At 30.8% G+C, this 17,174-nt stretch overlaps 2 protein-coding genes and 1 long non-coding RNA gene across 5 annotated transcripts; all 3 read left to right on the plus strand.

Annotated features, from left to right (window-relative positions):
* Nucleotides 1-771: 771 nt before the first annotated feature.
* On the plus strand, nucleotides 772-2,301 carry LOC111638704. Its single transcript, XR_002758921.1, has 3 exons — nucleotides 772-865; nucleotides 932-1,194; nucleotides 2,137-2,301. It is a non-coding gene; the product is annotated as an uncharacterized LOC111638704 (long non-coding RNA).
* A 122-nt stretch (nucleotides 2,302-2,423) lies between these two features.
* Nucleotides 2,424-11,439, plus strand: LOC111638701. The gene is made up of 11 exons (XM_023384455.1): nucleotides 2,424-2,658; nucleotides 3,602-3,774; nucleotides 4,754-4,888; nucleotides 4,963-5,188; nucleotides 5,287-5,472; nucleotides 7,013-7,122; nucleotides 7,195-7,326; nucleotides 7,413-7,656; nucleotides 9,100-9,300; nucleotides 11,156-11,228; nucleotides 11,317-11,439. Exons 1-10 carry the CDS (start codon nucleotides 2,442-2,444, stop codon nucleotides 11,185-11,187), a joined length of 1,656 nt encoding a protein of 551 aa, XP_023240223.1. The 5' UTR covers nucleotides 2,424-2,441; the 3' UTR covers nucleotides 11,188-11,228; nucleotides 11,317-11,439.
* On the plus strand, nucleotides 11,430-16,323 carry LOC111638702 (clavesin-2-like). Of its 3 annotated transcripts, none has more exons than XM_023384457.1 (6): nucleotides 11,430-11,558; nucleotides 12,514-12,627; nucleotides 12,907-13,146; nucleotides 15,580-15,773; nucleotides 15,850-15,960; nucleotides 16,030-16,323. In XM_023384457.1, exons 2-6 carry the CDS (start codon nucleotides 12,525-12,527, stop codon nucleotides 16,201-16,203), a joined length of 822 nt encoding a protein of 273 aa, XP_023240225.1. In that variant the 5' UTR covers nucleotides 11,430-11,558; nucleotides 12,514-12,524; the 3' UTR covers nucleotides 16,204-16,323. The 3 variants fall into 3 exon arrangements, with proteins under 3 accessions (XP_023240225.1, XP_023240224.1, XP_023240226.1); XM_023384456.1 differs by lacking the exon at nucleotides 11,430-11,558 and adding an exon at nucleotides 11,595-12,369; XM_023384458.1 differs by lacking the exon at nucleotides 11,430-11,558 and having other exon boundaries at nucleotides 12,557-12,627; nucleotides 12,912-13,146.
* Nucleotides 16,324-17,174: the final 851 nt, after the last annotated feature.

Below are 17,174 nucleotides of genomic sequence, written 5' to 3' on the forward strand. Positions count from 1 at the left end.
TCATAATAGGCATCTTTACCTTAGTGTCTGAGGAAGTAAAGGGATACAAGGCTTAACACATTACACATTTATTTAACATATATCTTTGCAAGTACAGAACAGGGCCAAAAAGAGGTAGGTTCCCTCGGTTTCACATCTTATATATCGGGCAGCATCGCCTTCGGGCGCTGCGCTTGATGCCCCCTTTACAAGCCGTGGTAAAACACGACATGACATTATGTGTTACATGACCCATTTTCGATTCTGGCCTGGTTAATTCAACAAAGATTAAATTTAACAGACCTTGCGCTAAACCAGTGGCCGAGTGGATAAAACTACTGAACACTGGATCGGGTCTCACCAACGGGTTATCCATGTGGGATCATCCGAGTTTTCTTCACTTATGTAAGTAATTAGGGAGAAGTTTCCATAAAAGTCCTCCTGGGAGACACCCCATTGACAGATCGTCCAAGTATTGCATTGCCTTACTCCATCCATTCAATTACTTAGCTTCAATATTTAATACCATAATTCAGTTTTTAAAGCATATATTAATGAATACACTTATTTTTATTAATTATTTATTAATATTATATAATAAACCTTTTATTTTGATTGTCATTAATACGGTTTTGGAAAGACCTAAGAATATCATTAACTACTTAAAATTATTTAAATTACCGTCAATTTTACTACAAATGTCAGTAAAATTTATTTAAAATATTTATTTAAATAAACGAAATTAAAATATTTTAAAAAATATATTTAATTAATGTCGAATAATTCCAGAGGGATGGAAAATTTATAAAATCTTTGTGTTAGTGGAGTAGGCGACCTTTAACCAAGAGTGTATTTTAAATGTTTTTAACTTTGAAGTTATATTAAAGTGAGTAATATTGTTAATATATTTAAAATAAAATCATAATTTTTAATTAAATTTTTATTTTTACAGGATTTTTATAAAATATTTCTGCACTTTTATGTATTTAAGATAAAGAATGATAGATCTTACTGCCAAATTAGTGGAAGCTCTTTCAAAGCTTTATAACTCCATACCAAAATTAGAAAACAAGAGAGATATAGATGAACATATTTTTAACGATTTTAGAAATGAAATGGATTCGGTCATCTTAAATCACCCAGCAAAAGTTGGTGAAACGTATTATTACGCATTGAAAAGAATGTATTGTTTACATAATAGAAATATTTACGTTCGTAAGTTGGTTTTATTTAAATATATTAAACATTTAAAATTATGTATTAACTTTTATTTACGTGTAAGTTGTGCATCTTAATTAAGCCTGTAGATAGTTTTTGATAGATTTGTCAGTACTGTATTTTGATTTGCTTTCATGTTTTTTTGCAAACATGAGTAAAATTGCAGCACTTGAATGAGACGATTACGTCCTTACCCAAGCTGTATACCATGCCAATAGGATTTAAAAAAAGACAAATCAACCGATGACCTTTCGTGAGATATAGCAGTGTAGTATACAGTGTGTGTATAATACAGCGTGAGTAAAATATTTATAAAAGATAAGGGAATTATTGGAGTGAAATGCAGTTTGCATGGTAAGTATTGCCAGCAATGGAGTTCTTTGACGAGAGGGACATTAGCTTAAAAATTATAGATAAGTGGAGCTGTCACCAATGAATACCCGAGAATTCTTACACCTCATTATTTACAATGATGAGGTGTAAGAATTCACGGGTATTCATTGAAGATCCGTCCAACCGGACGTGCTGCGCCATGCACTCGCGGCTGTTGTTACTTGATTGAATTTTACCCCAGTTTTTAAAATTCCAGATAAATTACTTTCAGAGGGCTGTATCTCGTGAAGGATTGCATAGATCATCATTTGGCATTTTACTCCTGTGGGCATGGTCTACAGCTCTGATAGGTTCCAATTGCCTCTTTCAGAGATGCAATTTTTCCACGTTTTGCGTGATAGATATTATTTTGGTCTTGATCGATTTGATAGTTTCTGAGTAGATGACATTGATAAGATCAAGTTAGCAGTTATGTAATTGTAAAATGAAAATCCCAAATCTTTTAATACGTATTTTTTTAGCCATCGTGTTAAATATATTTTACAACAAAGAATTTTTACAGAATGAATTTTGAAAATAATTCAAATGAATCATTTTATTTTTCAGCTCGTTCGTTAATGTTGCATTGCTCATTAAAAATGCGCAAAGATGAAATTCAGCAATTAGTCACATTACCTAAAAAATATAAATTAGTTGTACCTAGGAAAATGGAAATAATATACGCTTTGCAGCATAAAATGGCTATTGGGAACAACTTATTAAAAAGAAGAGCCCTCACTGTAAGTTTTGAATAATTTTAATTATATTAGTCAGAAAATTGTTTAATTTTGTAGAAAGGTGGACCCACAAGGCTACAAGGGCTTTAANTTTTTATAAAATATTTCTGCACTTTTATGTATTTAAGATAAAGAATGATAGATCTTACTGCCAAATTAGTGGAAGCTCTTTCAAAGCTTTATAACTCCATACCAAAATTAGAAAACAAGAGAGATATAGATGAACATATTTTTAACGATTTTAGAAATGAAATGGATTCGGTCATCTTAAATCACCCAGCAAAAGTTGGTGAAACGTATTATTACGCATTGAAAAGAATGTATTGTTTACATAATAGAAATATTTACGTTCGTAAGTTGGTTGTATTTAAATATATTAAACATTTAAAATTATGTATTAACTTTTATTTACGTGTAAGTTGTGCATCTTAATTAAGCCTGTAGATAGTTTTTGATAGATTTGTCAGTACTGTATTTTGATTTGCTTTCATGTTTTTTTGCAAACATGAGTAAAATTGCAGCACTTGAATGAGACGATTACGTCCTTACCAAAGCTGTATACCATGCCAATAGGATTTAAAAAAAGACAAATCAACCGATGACCTTTCGTGAGATATAGCAGTGTAGTATACAGTGTGTGTATAATACAGCGTGAGCAAAAAGTTTATAAAAGATAAGGGAATTATTGGAGTGAAATGCAGTTTGCATGGTAAGTATTGCCAGCAATGGAGTTCTTTGACGAGAGGGACATTAGCTTAAAAATTATAGATAAGTGGAGCTGTCACCAATGAATACCCGAGAATTCTTACACCTCATTATTTACAATGATAAGGTGTAAGAATTCACGGGTATTCATTGAAGATCCGTCCAACCGGACGTGCTGCGCCATGCACTCGCGGCTGTTGTTACTTGATTGAATTTTACCCCAGTTTTTAAAATTCCAGATAAATTACTTTCAGAGGGCTGTATCTCGTGAAGGATTGCATAGATCATCATTTGGCATTTTACTCCTGTGGGCATGGTCTACAGCTCTGATAGGTTACAATTGCCTCTTTCCAGAGATGCAATTTTTCCACGTTTTGCGTGATAGATATTATTTTGGTCTTGATCGATTTGATAGTTTCTGAGTAGATGACATTGATAAGATCAAGTTAGCAGTTATGTAATTGTAAAATGAAAATCCCAAATCTTTTAATACGTATTTTTTTAGCCATCGTGTTAAATATATTTTACAACAAAGAATTTTTACAGAATGAATTTTGAAAATAATTCAAATGAATCATTTTATTTTTCAGCTCGTTCGTTAATGTTGCATTGCTCATTAAAAATGCGCAAAGATGAAATTCAGCAATTAGTCACATTACCTAAAAAATATAAATTAGTTGTACCTAGGAAAATGGAAATAATATACGCTTTGCAGCATAAAATGGCTATTGGGAACAACTTATTAAAAAGAAGAGCCCTCACTGTAAGTTTTGAATAATTTTAATTATATTAGTCAGAAAATTGTTTAATTTTGTAGAAAGGTGGATCCACAAGGCTACAAGGGCTTTAAGAAAAACCCCCTATTAAAATTTATTTATTTGAACATCTGTCATTTTTATAGACATTTATTCTGTTCCTTTAAATGAAACAGACTGTAGTGGAAACACTGAAAATTTTAAGAGAAGAGTAGGGCGCTACTGTATAGGAAGAAGGGAGGGTACTTCCCACAATATTCGTAAGTTACTTCCCACAATATTCGTAAGTTACATCGTCCCGTTTCTTCTACAGGCGTACTCTCGAGGGCCTGTCTATAGAACTACATACTCGAGCATTTGTGTCGAGTGCTAAGCATATGAGCATTTGTGCTTATTCATGCATGCCCATTAATTTTACTTTCCCGGCTGTTATTACATAACACGAGAAAGTATTGTAATTATGTAAAATTTTTCTCGTTGGATATTTTTCACATCTCCACATTTTGAAACCACTTGAACCTAGGAAACAAAATCTGGCGTGGTAACTTGTATATAAGAGGATTGATGCTATTAAATTGCGGCGTACGCAATTCAAGGAGTAAAGAGGTAGAATGACTCATCTCTCGTATCTCGAATGGGTTTGAACTTAATGAACATTTTAATTGTTATTGACATTTATAATATTTTCAAAAACTCGTCTCTACAATTAAAATTAAGCACTTTCTGCCTTTTTATAATAATTAATAATATAAAAGTTATTTTTTTACCACAGAAAATAGAGCAAAAGCATTTGCTAGATACTTTTTATTTTAAACTTTTTCTCATGACTTATTTAATTTTAGTTATTAAAATAAAAAATTAAAAAGGTTAAACATGGCATTTAATTGTTGTTTTCTTAGTAAAATTTGTTTTTATAGCTATATGAAGGCCTAGCATCAACCGTTCAGACAGCAAATTTATTGTTAACGTAAATTTTTTTTCTCGTAGGAATTATACGAAAATAGTCATTTCCTGTATTTAAGCGACAGAAAGAAGATGAAAGTTATCCTTACTTTAGTTATGATCGACAATATGGAATTACTCTTGAGAGGACAACTATCTAACATGGAACACGAAACTGTGGTATGAAGTTTATTTGAAAATCAAAAATTATTGTTATAAATCTTTATAATATTCATATATTTAATATTTTCAAGTTCAAACAGTTGGACGACCACTTTTTTAAACTTGTCCTACTGGATTTTGCCCTGAAATTCGATGCATTCAAAGCGGAATTTAAGTACTTCACCTTCTTTCCTTCAGTCAGCCAAGATTATAACGTTCGACAATTTGTAGAAACGTCTATTTTGTTCAACCAATTTAAAATAGTGGCAGATGAAGAGATAATAGATAAAATCAAGTTTAGCATAATCTTCAAAATACGTATGAAAAGTTTAAGTTCAAATTCCTCCTTTTACAAATTAACTGCTGGTATAATTTATTGCGTTATACATTCTTCTTAAATTTGTTTTTAAAATTAGATGACATTGAAAAAACATTTAAACCACTTCGAGACAAAGATAAAAATGAAGTTTATAATAAATTAATTAAAACGATAGGAAAACTTTTAAAAATGATACATGGACTAGATGTAAAAGAATTGAATGACGTGATATATAGCTTCGATTGTTACGATCCTAATTATGTTTACCGGCAATGTAAATCAGGTATGTAGAGATATTTATTGTAAAATTGATATAATAAGACTTAGAAATAATAGATTAATTTTAAAATATGTAATTTTTCCTCCTTTTTAACTTTCCTGTGGGCAATAAGTGGTCTTTTTCTTATATCCATCGTGAGGTAAGGAAAAAAGGGTAGGCCCCCTGTGTTTGGCCCCAGCGGCGGCCTTATCCATTGCGAGGCTCTGGGCGGCAGATCTTTGCGAGGCCCTTGTCTTTTGTGCAAAGTATGTAAATTGAAATAGTAGGAACTTCTTAATATTAATATATACTGTACTATAAATTAAATTTATTTTATTGTTATAACTAATAGCCAAGGATAAAATAAAAAGTTTTAAATATCAACTTTTTTCTACTTGGTTGTTGCGCGAGGCCCCTCCAAGAGCGAGGCCCCGGGCTGTTCGCCACCCCCTAAGGCCGCCACTGTTTGGCCCACATTATGACCCCATTTATATATATATATACTATTTCCACCCTGTGGGCACTAAGAGGGCCTTATATCGCGGCCGGATGGCCGAATAGCCAAGGATAAAATAAAAAGTTTTAAATATCAACTTTTTTCTACTTGGTTGTTGCGCGAGGCCCCTCCAAGAGCGAGGCCCCGGGCTGTTCGCCACCCCCTAAGGCCGCCACTGTTTGGCCCACATTATGACCCCATTTATATATATATATACTATTTCCACCCTGTGGGCACTAAGAGGGCCTTATATCGCGGCCGGATGGCCGAGCGGTCAAGGTGGCAGCCTACTGCTCTGGGGGATCCGGGATCGAATCCGAACGGGTCGAAAAATCCCCAGGAATTTTTCGGGGGTGGTCCATTCGGATATGTCGGGCCCCGTCCGTCACCACCCGGCAGCCCCATTGTGGGCCTGGCCGAATCCATAATGGGTTTGCAAAAAGAGGGCTTAGTGCCCACAGGGCGGAAAGAGTTAAAAAAGAGGACCTTATATAGCAGGCTCATTATGAATTCGGCCAGGCGCACAATGGGGCGACCGGGTGATGAGGGACGGGGCCCGACATATCCGAACAGACCTCTCCGAAAAATTCCTGGGGATTCCTTGACCCGTCCGGATTCGATCCCGGGTCCCCCAGAGTGGTAGGCTTCCACCTTGACCGCTCGGCCATCCTGCCGTTATGACCCAATTTTGGGCTTATGTGAGAATCAAGCCCACAATGGGCTGGCCGAATGATGGAACAGAACACACGTATACGGACGCGCTTTTTTACAACAGATCGTTATGTTATGTGAAATATTTTGTGACGTTTCAATTCTATTTTATTTCTCATTTGAAAAAGTTGAATGTAAAAAGTATAGGATGAAATAATAAAATACAGGAAAGATTCAACAAATGTAAGCAATTTTGAAAACGGAGAGTTGTCTTAATACCTTTGATTCCTTTTATGATATAAATTCTTGAAGTTGTTGCTCACTTTTGGATCCACTACTACGTCATGTATTCCTTGTATTTTACTTATTCATCTACATTAAAAAATATTATGACTAAAACAATATTTTTTGTTTAAGAGTTACGAGCATCTTCATTTCTAAATGATTGTAAACTCCTTAAGAATTGTAAGTTAGTGGTTTCGGAAGGCGTTTATAGATCAATGGCTCTTCGAAGAAATGCAAATAAAGTAAGTTCAGTTTTTTTAGTCTAAATCTTAAAATTATTTTTTTAAAATAATTAATTTTATTATATAAAATAGGAACTGATAACATACTCGATACCAAGTTACCATACACACGTTGCAAGAAATTCAATAAACTTGCTCTTAATTAGCAATATGGAGTTCATAAAAACTGCATTACCATGGACAAGATTGAGGAAACATGGCGTGGTATGTAATTAATTATTGACTTTTGTAATGTATTTATGGAGAAATTTATAGAAAATAATTTATATATATAAATATATTTATTTAAGTTCAAGTTTCTGGAAGATAACCTGTTTAAAATGGTCTTAATCGATTTCGCCAAGGCATATGATGTACGTTCAAAAATTATTCCTTTGACTTATGGAAATGTTATCATAGAAATGTTAGGAGTAGACTTTATAGGTTTGAATGCATTTTTTCTTGGCGCCTATTGTTCAATAAGAAGATTGCACAGATTAAAAATTAAAATTGAATGTTTCGAATTATTGAAGATTTGGATTTTTTTAAGAGAAGGTAAGACTATTCAAATAAACATTGTTTAATTAAGCAATATACAGTAAAACCTTCAAAAAATGGCGTAGTTTGGAGATTATTTTGTACACAATTTTGTTCAAAAATGTTTCGTGATTAAAAACGGCCACTGTTTAGAATTGGCAGTTATTGGAGGTTTATTTGTATATACAGTTTATTAGAATTTTTAATTTTTGGCGCTAGTTGGCCTTCATTTGTAATAAAATAAGGCTTATCACGTCCTCTTTTCAACTCACTTCGATTCGATTTCTGAACATTCGATCTTTGTATCAAAGTGTAATATACTGTTGAGATTGAAGAGAGATTTGCGCGATTTATTGCATACAATTTACACGTACTGTACATATTATATGTATTATGTAAATTTTATTACAGGACCACTATTATATAAATATAAGGGCAGTGAGTTAATAGAACTATATTTTTAAAACGGATAAAACAGGTTTGAATAGCTGCATGTTCCAAATTTAATAAGCCCTTAAAATATATCTCGGCTTTCTGTTTAATGAAAGACTGCGTGGCCTAGTAAAGCGGCTTTAATTAATACAGTTAGATAAGCAAGTCAATGATACAGACCATTTCATTTGAAACAGACTATTTTATGGTTTGCTTATCCAGCTGTATTAAAGATTCTCTTCCAGGCAACGTGCCCAAAGACATGACAGTTTGTCACATTCGAAGTATCATTAGGCCAGTGGCGCTGGAGTACCACAGCCTTATGGTACTCACGAATTTGAATAAGGGGGCCCCGTGTACATTTTTTCTTTGGGGAATTTTTTCTTATAAAAGGTTTGGGGTTCCCTGTTAGTGGGAGTCTCGGACGATTGCCTCTTTTTTGCCTGTAGGATAACGTTCCACTGATTAGTTCGCTTTCGGATCGTGCGAAGTGAACAATGACACTTCACACCATGGATACTTGTACTGTGAAGTGTCTGTGTGGCGTGAAGTGTAGCCTCGCAATACCCTGCAGCTTATTCGGCCAACATTCAATGCCCTAGTTTTATCCATTCGGAGAATCATCCGAATCGAGAGAAAGGAGCCTTATAGTCTGCAAGTATTTCAGGGCATGTGAGATACCTTTTTCTATAAGCCCAAATTTCTTTTAAAAAACTTATCTATCTTACCCAGCATTAAAACCGTTTAATTTTATATTTGAGTTTCCCTCCTGTACGAGATTTTGGTAGGACCTTAATCTCTCAACTGTATTTAAAGTTATGCTAAAATGTGGCAAAACTACATTTCGAAATGAAAATACTTAACAAATTTTTCATGGGGGTGGTTTAAGATTACATTTTTAAAATGGGCAATCGTAAAAGGTAACCATTACAGGGACGTTGCGTGCGTGCGAGTGTGAGTGTATCAGCTCTCATTCTTAAGTAGATAAAATTTGATATTTTAAGAATTATATTTTTATGTTAAACACAGATAAACGGAAACGTTTCATAAGAATTCGTCGACAATACGAGAAAGAATTAATTGAATTCAGTCCGAAAAATAAACTTAGAATACAGGAAGTTTTGAATGAGTTATCATTTACTGTTGACAGATACACTGAAAAATTCCGAGAATTGTGCAAACATTTGCATTGTTATGATATTAGAGATTTACATAAGGATTCTCATAGAGGTAAGTGAATTTTTATTTTGCAATTATCTATATAATTTATTGATTGAAAGAGGGTTTCAATTTGTCGGACTTTGAGTAAATGGCTGGGGATAAAAATATAATTCAGATATCAAAGCTCTTATCCTGTAGACGATGCCGCTGAAGACAGATTTCAGAAAGGTACAATGGTTCAGAAGTGGCAAAGGTACCGTACATGTTAAGTCTATGGGGCAAACACTGCTGTTAACTTTAGCCCGAGTAATTTTTTGGTGTTTTGCAGTTTCATTATTGTAAATACTGAGGTCAATAAATGTACATTTTAGTTACTAAGACCATTGTTTTTAGAACCCTCTCCCAACTCACCTCACTAACCCTCCACCCTCAGAAAGGCCCAAGCAACGCAGGGCATACGCAGCTAGTTTTGTATAATGTAAAGAGGTCGAAGTGTTCAATATTGAGGTTTTCTCCGTGCCTGGGGAAAAATCCTCAGTTCTCCTTCCCTGTCGACGGTCTTGGTGCAGAGTGTGACCACACGCAAGCGCGTTCTGTAAGGGTTCCCAATAACATTCCCAATTAAAAGTATTATTTAAATGACGAAAAAACAAAAATGCGACAAAACATTGTTGAAAGCAAACTTCCAACGATTCAAGTGTTAACACTTGCTTTACGTCATTTAGGTCTGTGTGCGCGCTCTTGTTGTACTTCTAAGGGGTTCAAAAAGTAGGGCTTGCACGTGGGGGCGATATACCCTTGCGGTTACTCATAATTAATAGAATACAAAAGTAGTTTTTGTGATAACACCTTATCGCCTTGGCCATCCAGCTGCATGTTCGTTGATATTATCAATAGACAATACTTGTAATTTTATTGATTTTATCAATAAATGGCGCTAATATAATGCTTCAGCAGTTCCATCTATTAACGGTTCGGTCAAATTTTAAATACGGCATCATTTTCGTTTCTTTTTTATCATTAATCTCAAAAAAGTCTTATACGAATGCTGAATTGAATTTCGAAATTTGCTCTATTTGTTTTCTATTTTGTTCGTTTTTCTAATAACAATGCTTTAAATCAATTGTGTACGGGTCGTGGTCCTCTTTCAAGCCATGTACAGGAGCTGTGCTATTCGAAAAGTACGTTTCTTAGGGTAATTGGGATTTTCACATGAGTTTAGAAGAAGATACACGAAGAATAATGGTTATAGTGAATTAATTGATCTATATTTCATTTATTTTGCTCTTCTCTGAGACAAAATCCTACTGGTTTACTTGCTAAGGAATTAACTCAATACAGGAAGTTAATTTTCAAAGTTAGGCTAAAAAAAGAAAGCACTTTGAACTGGGAAGTTGTAAGTTTATCTAAGGACTTATAATGTTTGTTTGCAAGTATCAGAAGTTATTTCCTCTATGCCCTATGGTTTCAGTTTATCTATTAAATAAACAATCTGAGTTTGTATTTTTGAAGCTTATATCATTGTAATAAGTCCTATATAAATCTATTTATAAAAACGAGGAAGTAAAAAATTTACTATATTCACATCTGTACTATTGAACACAATATGAAGTTTAACTTCGTAGAGGGGTTTGTACTAGATACTCGAATATATATGAATGTATTAATTAAACTATATAATTCTGTAGCATTACCGGCTTTCTATCTAGTTAAATAAATCCAATTTCTCTTAATACGGGGCAAATAAATGCGTTAAAACGGGGTTGTCGAATAAATGTTTTTATTGGCAATCACGTTTAAGCGAATATTGACATTAATTATGACGTTACTTTGAAGTTCAAGGTCACGATTCATTGAGATTAAATAAACTGATTTATAATCAATTCTACTGAATAATATAACATTTTAATATCTACAAATTTAGTTTCCAAGAATCCAAATGAGAAGAAACTCTGAGCACTTCATGGAATTCTATGGATAAATGCTTGATAATCATGGTATTTCAAATTTTAATATATGATTAATTTCAATGAATATACGAAGTATATTATTTAAAACAATGTTTTTTTTTTTCTTCCTTTGCAGACATGTTTTCTATTCAAGAAACTCGAGAGATATTACAAGCCTTAAAGTCTTGCTAAATTTCTACGAAATTTGTTTTAATGTTTTAAACTATTATTTTTTTTACTTTTATATATATTTTTTTATCGTAATTAATAGAGGTTTTTCATTAGAATATTAATTAGACGAAAGAATTTAAGGCTATTCAATATTTCAACTATTTATTGCTGTACATTTTATGAAAAGTTACATATCAGATCTTCAATGTAAGTTTATAAATAATATTTTATTATAGATGTGTAACACAATAAAACTTTGAAAAATTATGAATACAATTTATCTATGTATATAAAAAAATAGAACGTATATGTCTGTTCTCTATACACTTCTGAACCCGTTTGATCGATCATCGATCGCGAAATATAATCGCTAGAAAATCAGAAATAAAAATTATAACTTCAGTTTTCCATGCAAATCAACACAATGGCAATTTTCATGGTAATTCCTGATGACTACTTGTTAAGCTTGAAAGTGCTTGATTACTTTTTAATTTTATTTTATTTACTACTACATTAAAAGTATTATTTTCTTCTTTATATCATAGTGGAGTTAACTTTACAGTTATCATAAAAACTTGGTACCATCTTTGTAATAAATAAATCACTGGTAATTTCAGGAAGCCAATTTTATTACTTTGTAGGATCCTCAAAAATTACCATGCAAATGAGTAGATATGCAAAAGCAATGTGTGACATATCTTTGAGATCTCATTTATGTAAATTAAGACAAGAGCAATAAACGTACCATGTGATTCAAATCACTTACAGGATCCTCAAAAATTCTATCCAAGTCAAAATATTGGCACGAAAATAAAAGATTCACATAAACAGTGACGTGAATTAAGTTGTGTATCAGCATTGAAAAAAAAAGCATCAGAGATAATTTATAATATATCTGATAAGTGAAGTGCAAAGTTGAAACCTCATCATTTTCAAAAGAATTTTGACAGAAATAATCAATAGATTTATTTGTCAGAAGATAGAACTCTTTCGATGGCTTCTGTATCCAAATTACAAGGTATAAGTGTTTATAAATCTAATTGCAATACAATAGAGTGTGAAAATTAGGTATTAATAACAATTTTTGTAATAATTACTTTTGAAGCTTCAAGTTTTTGATCATTTAGTAAAGCTGAAACAGCCTATTTTATTTATTTTCAAGGATTTAAAGTGATGGATGTAGATGAGCTTTTTCAAGATTTTAGTAAAAAAGAAAGAAAAGATTATACTTCTTGGAATGAAAATGAACTGGAAACCTTCAGAAATATTATTATAGGTAAGAGATTTATAAACGTTCAATTAATCAAATCATTTCGTGGTTAAATTATACGAAATGCAGGATGGCCCTAAAGTTATCTGATAAATGCAGAGGCTAAACTGCAACTAACTTTGATAATTTTATAAAACCATGCTTTCTCGATTTATATTTAGAAGTGCAACAAGAGAACACGCACAAACTGTTAACTGACTTTTGAGCCACCCAGCATATGCATTCAGATATGTACTGTACATATAAGTAATTAGTTTCAATTAATTAATTCCATGCATCTTGCAGAGCAGAACATAAATTGTCCATTAGATGACATGTTCCTTCTGAGTTTCCTCAGAGCTAGAAAGTTCGAAAGAGAAAGAGCATTGAAACTATTAAAAAATTATTTATCATCAAGACAAAAGAATCAAGATGTATTTGGAGATTATAGTCCATTAGCTATGAAGAAATACCTTGATATGAAAGTACATGGATATTTTACTCATACTGATGATGAAGGGCGAATTATGGGAATTGGTAGATGCCGTAAGTATAGTAAAAATTACAATTAAAATTATAATAGTAATTCATACAAAACTTTTAAGAAATAGCATTACGCACATCTGTATATTATTTATATTGGAGGATTGTTCATATTATATAAATGTTACCTTTAAACTGATATATTTTATTAAAAACAAAACATACAGTACAGTAAATGCTTAAATCTTATATTCTCATATCAATCATTTCATCAATAATTATATAATAAAATACAGTTGTAAAGAATTAAACTTAGTATCCGAAGGGGCATTTATTCCATTCGCACTTCAAAAAATGACTTCCCTCTATTGACACTTGTAATGTCTGATTTTTCAGAACTATTTGTATCTTATTTGTAATTTTTCATAAGATTTGCCTAGACTAGACAGTCATTATAAATACAAGATAAGTTTTAATATCAAGATTTAGATATAAATTGCTAAATCTTTGGACACTGATCAAAGTAGATATACACTTCATAAAGAAATACAAGTGATAAAATGTTAAGATCTACATACAATATTTTATGTCATTAGTTTAATGACAGTTCATTGACCATGTTAGGAGTCTTCTATGAATATTCTTTCATATTTAATGAGCTATAAGTCTTTAATATTAATTTGAGCATTGGGTTCCATTGGCATTTGATCATATGTTAATGTTATAGTAGCATTGTTACATTATTATGTATTTATGTTTACTGAAATCTATCGTATTTCTATTTACAGCTTTTCAATTTTGTATAAAATTAGAATTTCATCATATATTTTTGTTAATGCTATTTTTTTATCTTTCAAAATGGCCACAATATATATCTTCAATGACAGCCAATAAAATTAATAAAAACAAAAAATGGACTACATACGGTATTTACTTTGGAATCTATGAAATGTGTGTTTAGTAACATCTGTCCTAAAAGCTAATCTTGTTTGTTTAATCATTGACAATAATATAACTAAATGTTCATTATCAATGAGATATCACTTATTTTCATTACCATTTTATCACAAATATGTAAGAGAATTTCTAACCAAGTGCACCTCACTAATTGCTTATCATTAGATTCAAACATCAAGATACATATTGACATCTTAATGAAAATAAACTATTTACTTTCCATATTTTGCAGATGATTAGCCATATTATAACACACAGCATAAGATTAAGTATCATTTTTTAAAAAAAATACACTTTCTTTTGTGATAAATTTTTGGAAATTGAATCTTAGAAGCTATAAACACTATGGCCTTAGTTTTTACTTGATACTACTACTGCTTGTAGTACTGTACATTAAGAAAAATACTTGATACAGTTACTAATTATTTTGACTAAATTAAAAACTCTATTCTAAATTTAGCTATTATGCTCACTAAATTGTCACACACAAAATTCAATTGACAAATTAATTTTTTGCTTGAATACAGAATTTGTAATGTAGCCTGAAAATAGCCTGATAATTTGGCTTTAATATTTTAATTTGTTCTTTTTTTAAATTGAGAATGGTCAAATTTTGTTGAAAACATTTATTTTATTTAATAAAAAGTTGGCTTCCTGAAATTACCAGTCATTTATTTATTTCCAAGTTTTTATGATAACTGTAGACTAAAGTTAACTCCACTACGATATAAGGAAGAAAATAATACTTTTAATGGAGTAGTAAATACTAAAAATTAAAAAGTATTCAAGCACTTTCAAGCTTAACAAATCATCAGGAGTGTAAAGAATGTTTCTGTTGTTACAGAAGATTGTATGATTGTCATTATAGTAATCATGATGTTACTATATTACAANAAGAAAATAATACTTTTAATGGAGTAGTAAATACTAAAAATTAAAAAGTATTCAAGCACTTTCAAGCTTAACAAATCATCAGGAGTGTAAAGAATGTTTCTGTTGTTACAGAAGATTGTATGATTGTCATTATAGTAATCATGATGTTACTATATTACAATAGAACACAAATTGAAGGATTATATAAATAAATGAAATACTTAATATTATAGATTTTGAAAATTTACGTAAAAAAAACAAGCACCTTACTGGCTCAGTTTTTTTTGTAAATTTATGTAACAATAGTAACATTCTTTGAGTTCAAAATAACTTGAATGTTAAGTTTATAACTCCATTAAAAGCAATAGTTTCTTCTTTACAATAAATTTATTCTATTGTAGAGGTCTTCTTTCAACTACGAAAGATAGAATCTTAATGTGGATTTCAATTGAAATTATCAGTTCCACAATAACCCAATTATAGCTATTTTATCAATTCAATTATGTAATATGATCTTTTCAAATTTTTAATTATCAAAATTGATGTAAAGAATTGATAATTAAGTGTTACTCATTGAAAAACATTATTATATCTGTTAATAATTACTCATAATTAAATCCAGAAATGTTTACGTATAGAAATTATATATAGTTTTGTTTCCCTTAGCTTATTGGGATTCTTCAAAAATGTCTTTCAAACTTATTATAAAAGGTCTCCTGCTGTTCTTAGATGCAGGATTAACAGGACATTTACTTCAAGTTAATGGTTTTGTATTGATTTTGGATGCTAAAACATTATCATGGAGACATCTTTTGCACCTAACACCGAGTACAATTCATGCCATAATTTCTTTATTATTTGTAAGTAAAAATTCACTTATTAATTTATAATATACTTTTTATTATAAATATATTGTGTGTACATATTTCATTTCAGCAATCTCTCCCAGTTAGATTTAAAGCAATTCATATAGTTAATATTGGAAAATTTGTACATGCATTTTATATGGCATTCTACCCATTTGTTCCATATAAGATAAAGAAAAGGGTAAGGATAGTGTTGTCCAAATATATTCAATTAACCATTCATTAATATATAAATTTTTTAAATGTTTAGATCCATCTCCATAGTTCTGGTATAGAATCTTTACATAAATACATTGATCCTCGACATCTTCCGGCTGATTATGGAGGAGAATTACCTCCATTTGATCCTACTGAATGTAATAAAAACTTGATGAAATTTCAAGAATTTTTTGAAAATCGTCAAAAGTATTATAGTGTTGTATAGAATACAAAATTTTTCTAGTAAAAATCATTGAGGAGAACTTTTTTAAAATACTCAAAATAAGATTTATAGATTTTAACAATAAATAATTTGTGTAATTAACAAAGTTCCTGTATGTTCCATTTTCAAAATATTCAATATGTTTTGAAGTGATTTCACCCAACTTTCGTAAACTGGAAACCATTGCATGGAATTTAAGCTTTAGTTATAGTTATATATATGAGAAAGTTTAGCTTTAATTGAAGAAAATTTATAGATATAACAATTCAATTTTGCTTGCGTGTCATTTGCAATATCTATATCTACAATTATCTTGTGTTCCACAATCAATGATAATTTTTATCAAGTTCTGCATTCAATCTATATCATTTCAATGGTGCAAAAGTTTAGATTTTAGAACGAAGTTGGATAATTTTATATATTTTTCATGACTATAACATAGTAGAACAGTAAATCATGTGCTATTTGGAGTTGAGATATCTTGAAATGATTTATCTCAAAGTTCAATCAAAAATCATTCTACTTTATAGAAATTAAAAAAAAAAAAAAATTACAATTGTTTTGTTTTAAATACTCTAAAATATTGATTTTCTATTCTGTAAAAGGAATTATTTTATCATATAAAGAGATAAACATGAGCGTAAAATTAATAGTTATTTATACTCAGAATTTATTGCACTGTAAACTAAAATAAATAAATTTTAGAGATATGATGCTTTGAGAACTGCACAGTTATGATTGTATGTTACAAGGCATTTGAATAGCTTTGCTTAGTAAATATTAACGACACTGTTTATAATTGATACGATCACAAAACCTGTTTTATAATTAGGAAGGAAATTTTGATGCCGAAAAGTAAATGTAAGCAACAGGAATAATTATCATTTAAATTTAGGAAATGATTTTTGACAACAAAAATTTCTTAGCGTAATAGGCATTCAAGAACTATTCACTGCTTATCACCTTATTAAAAG

The sequence above is a fragment of the Centruroides sculpturatus genome, unplaced genomic scaffold (assembly GCF_000671375.1).
Source record: "Centruroides sculpturatus isolate CEXI.00-Female unplaced genomic scaffold, Cexi_2.0 scaffold1118, whole genome shotgun sequence".
NCBI classification, from domain to species: domain Eukaryota; kingdom Metazoa; phylum Arthropoda; class Arachnida; order Scorpiones; family Buthidae; genus Centruroides; species Centruroides sculpturatus.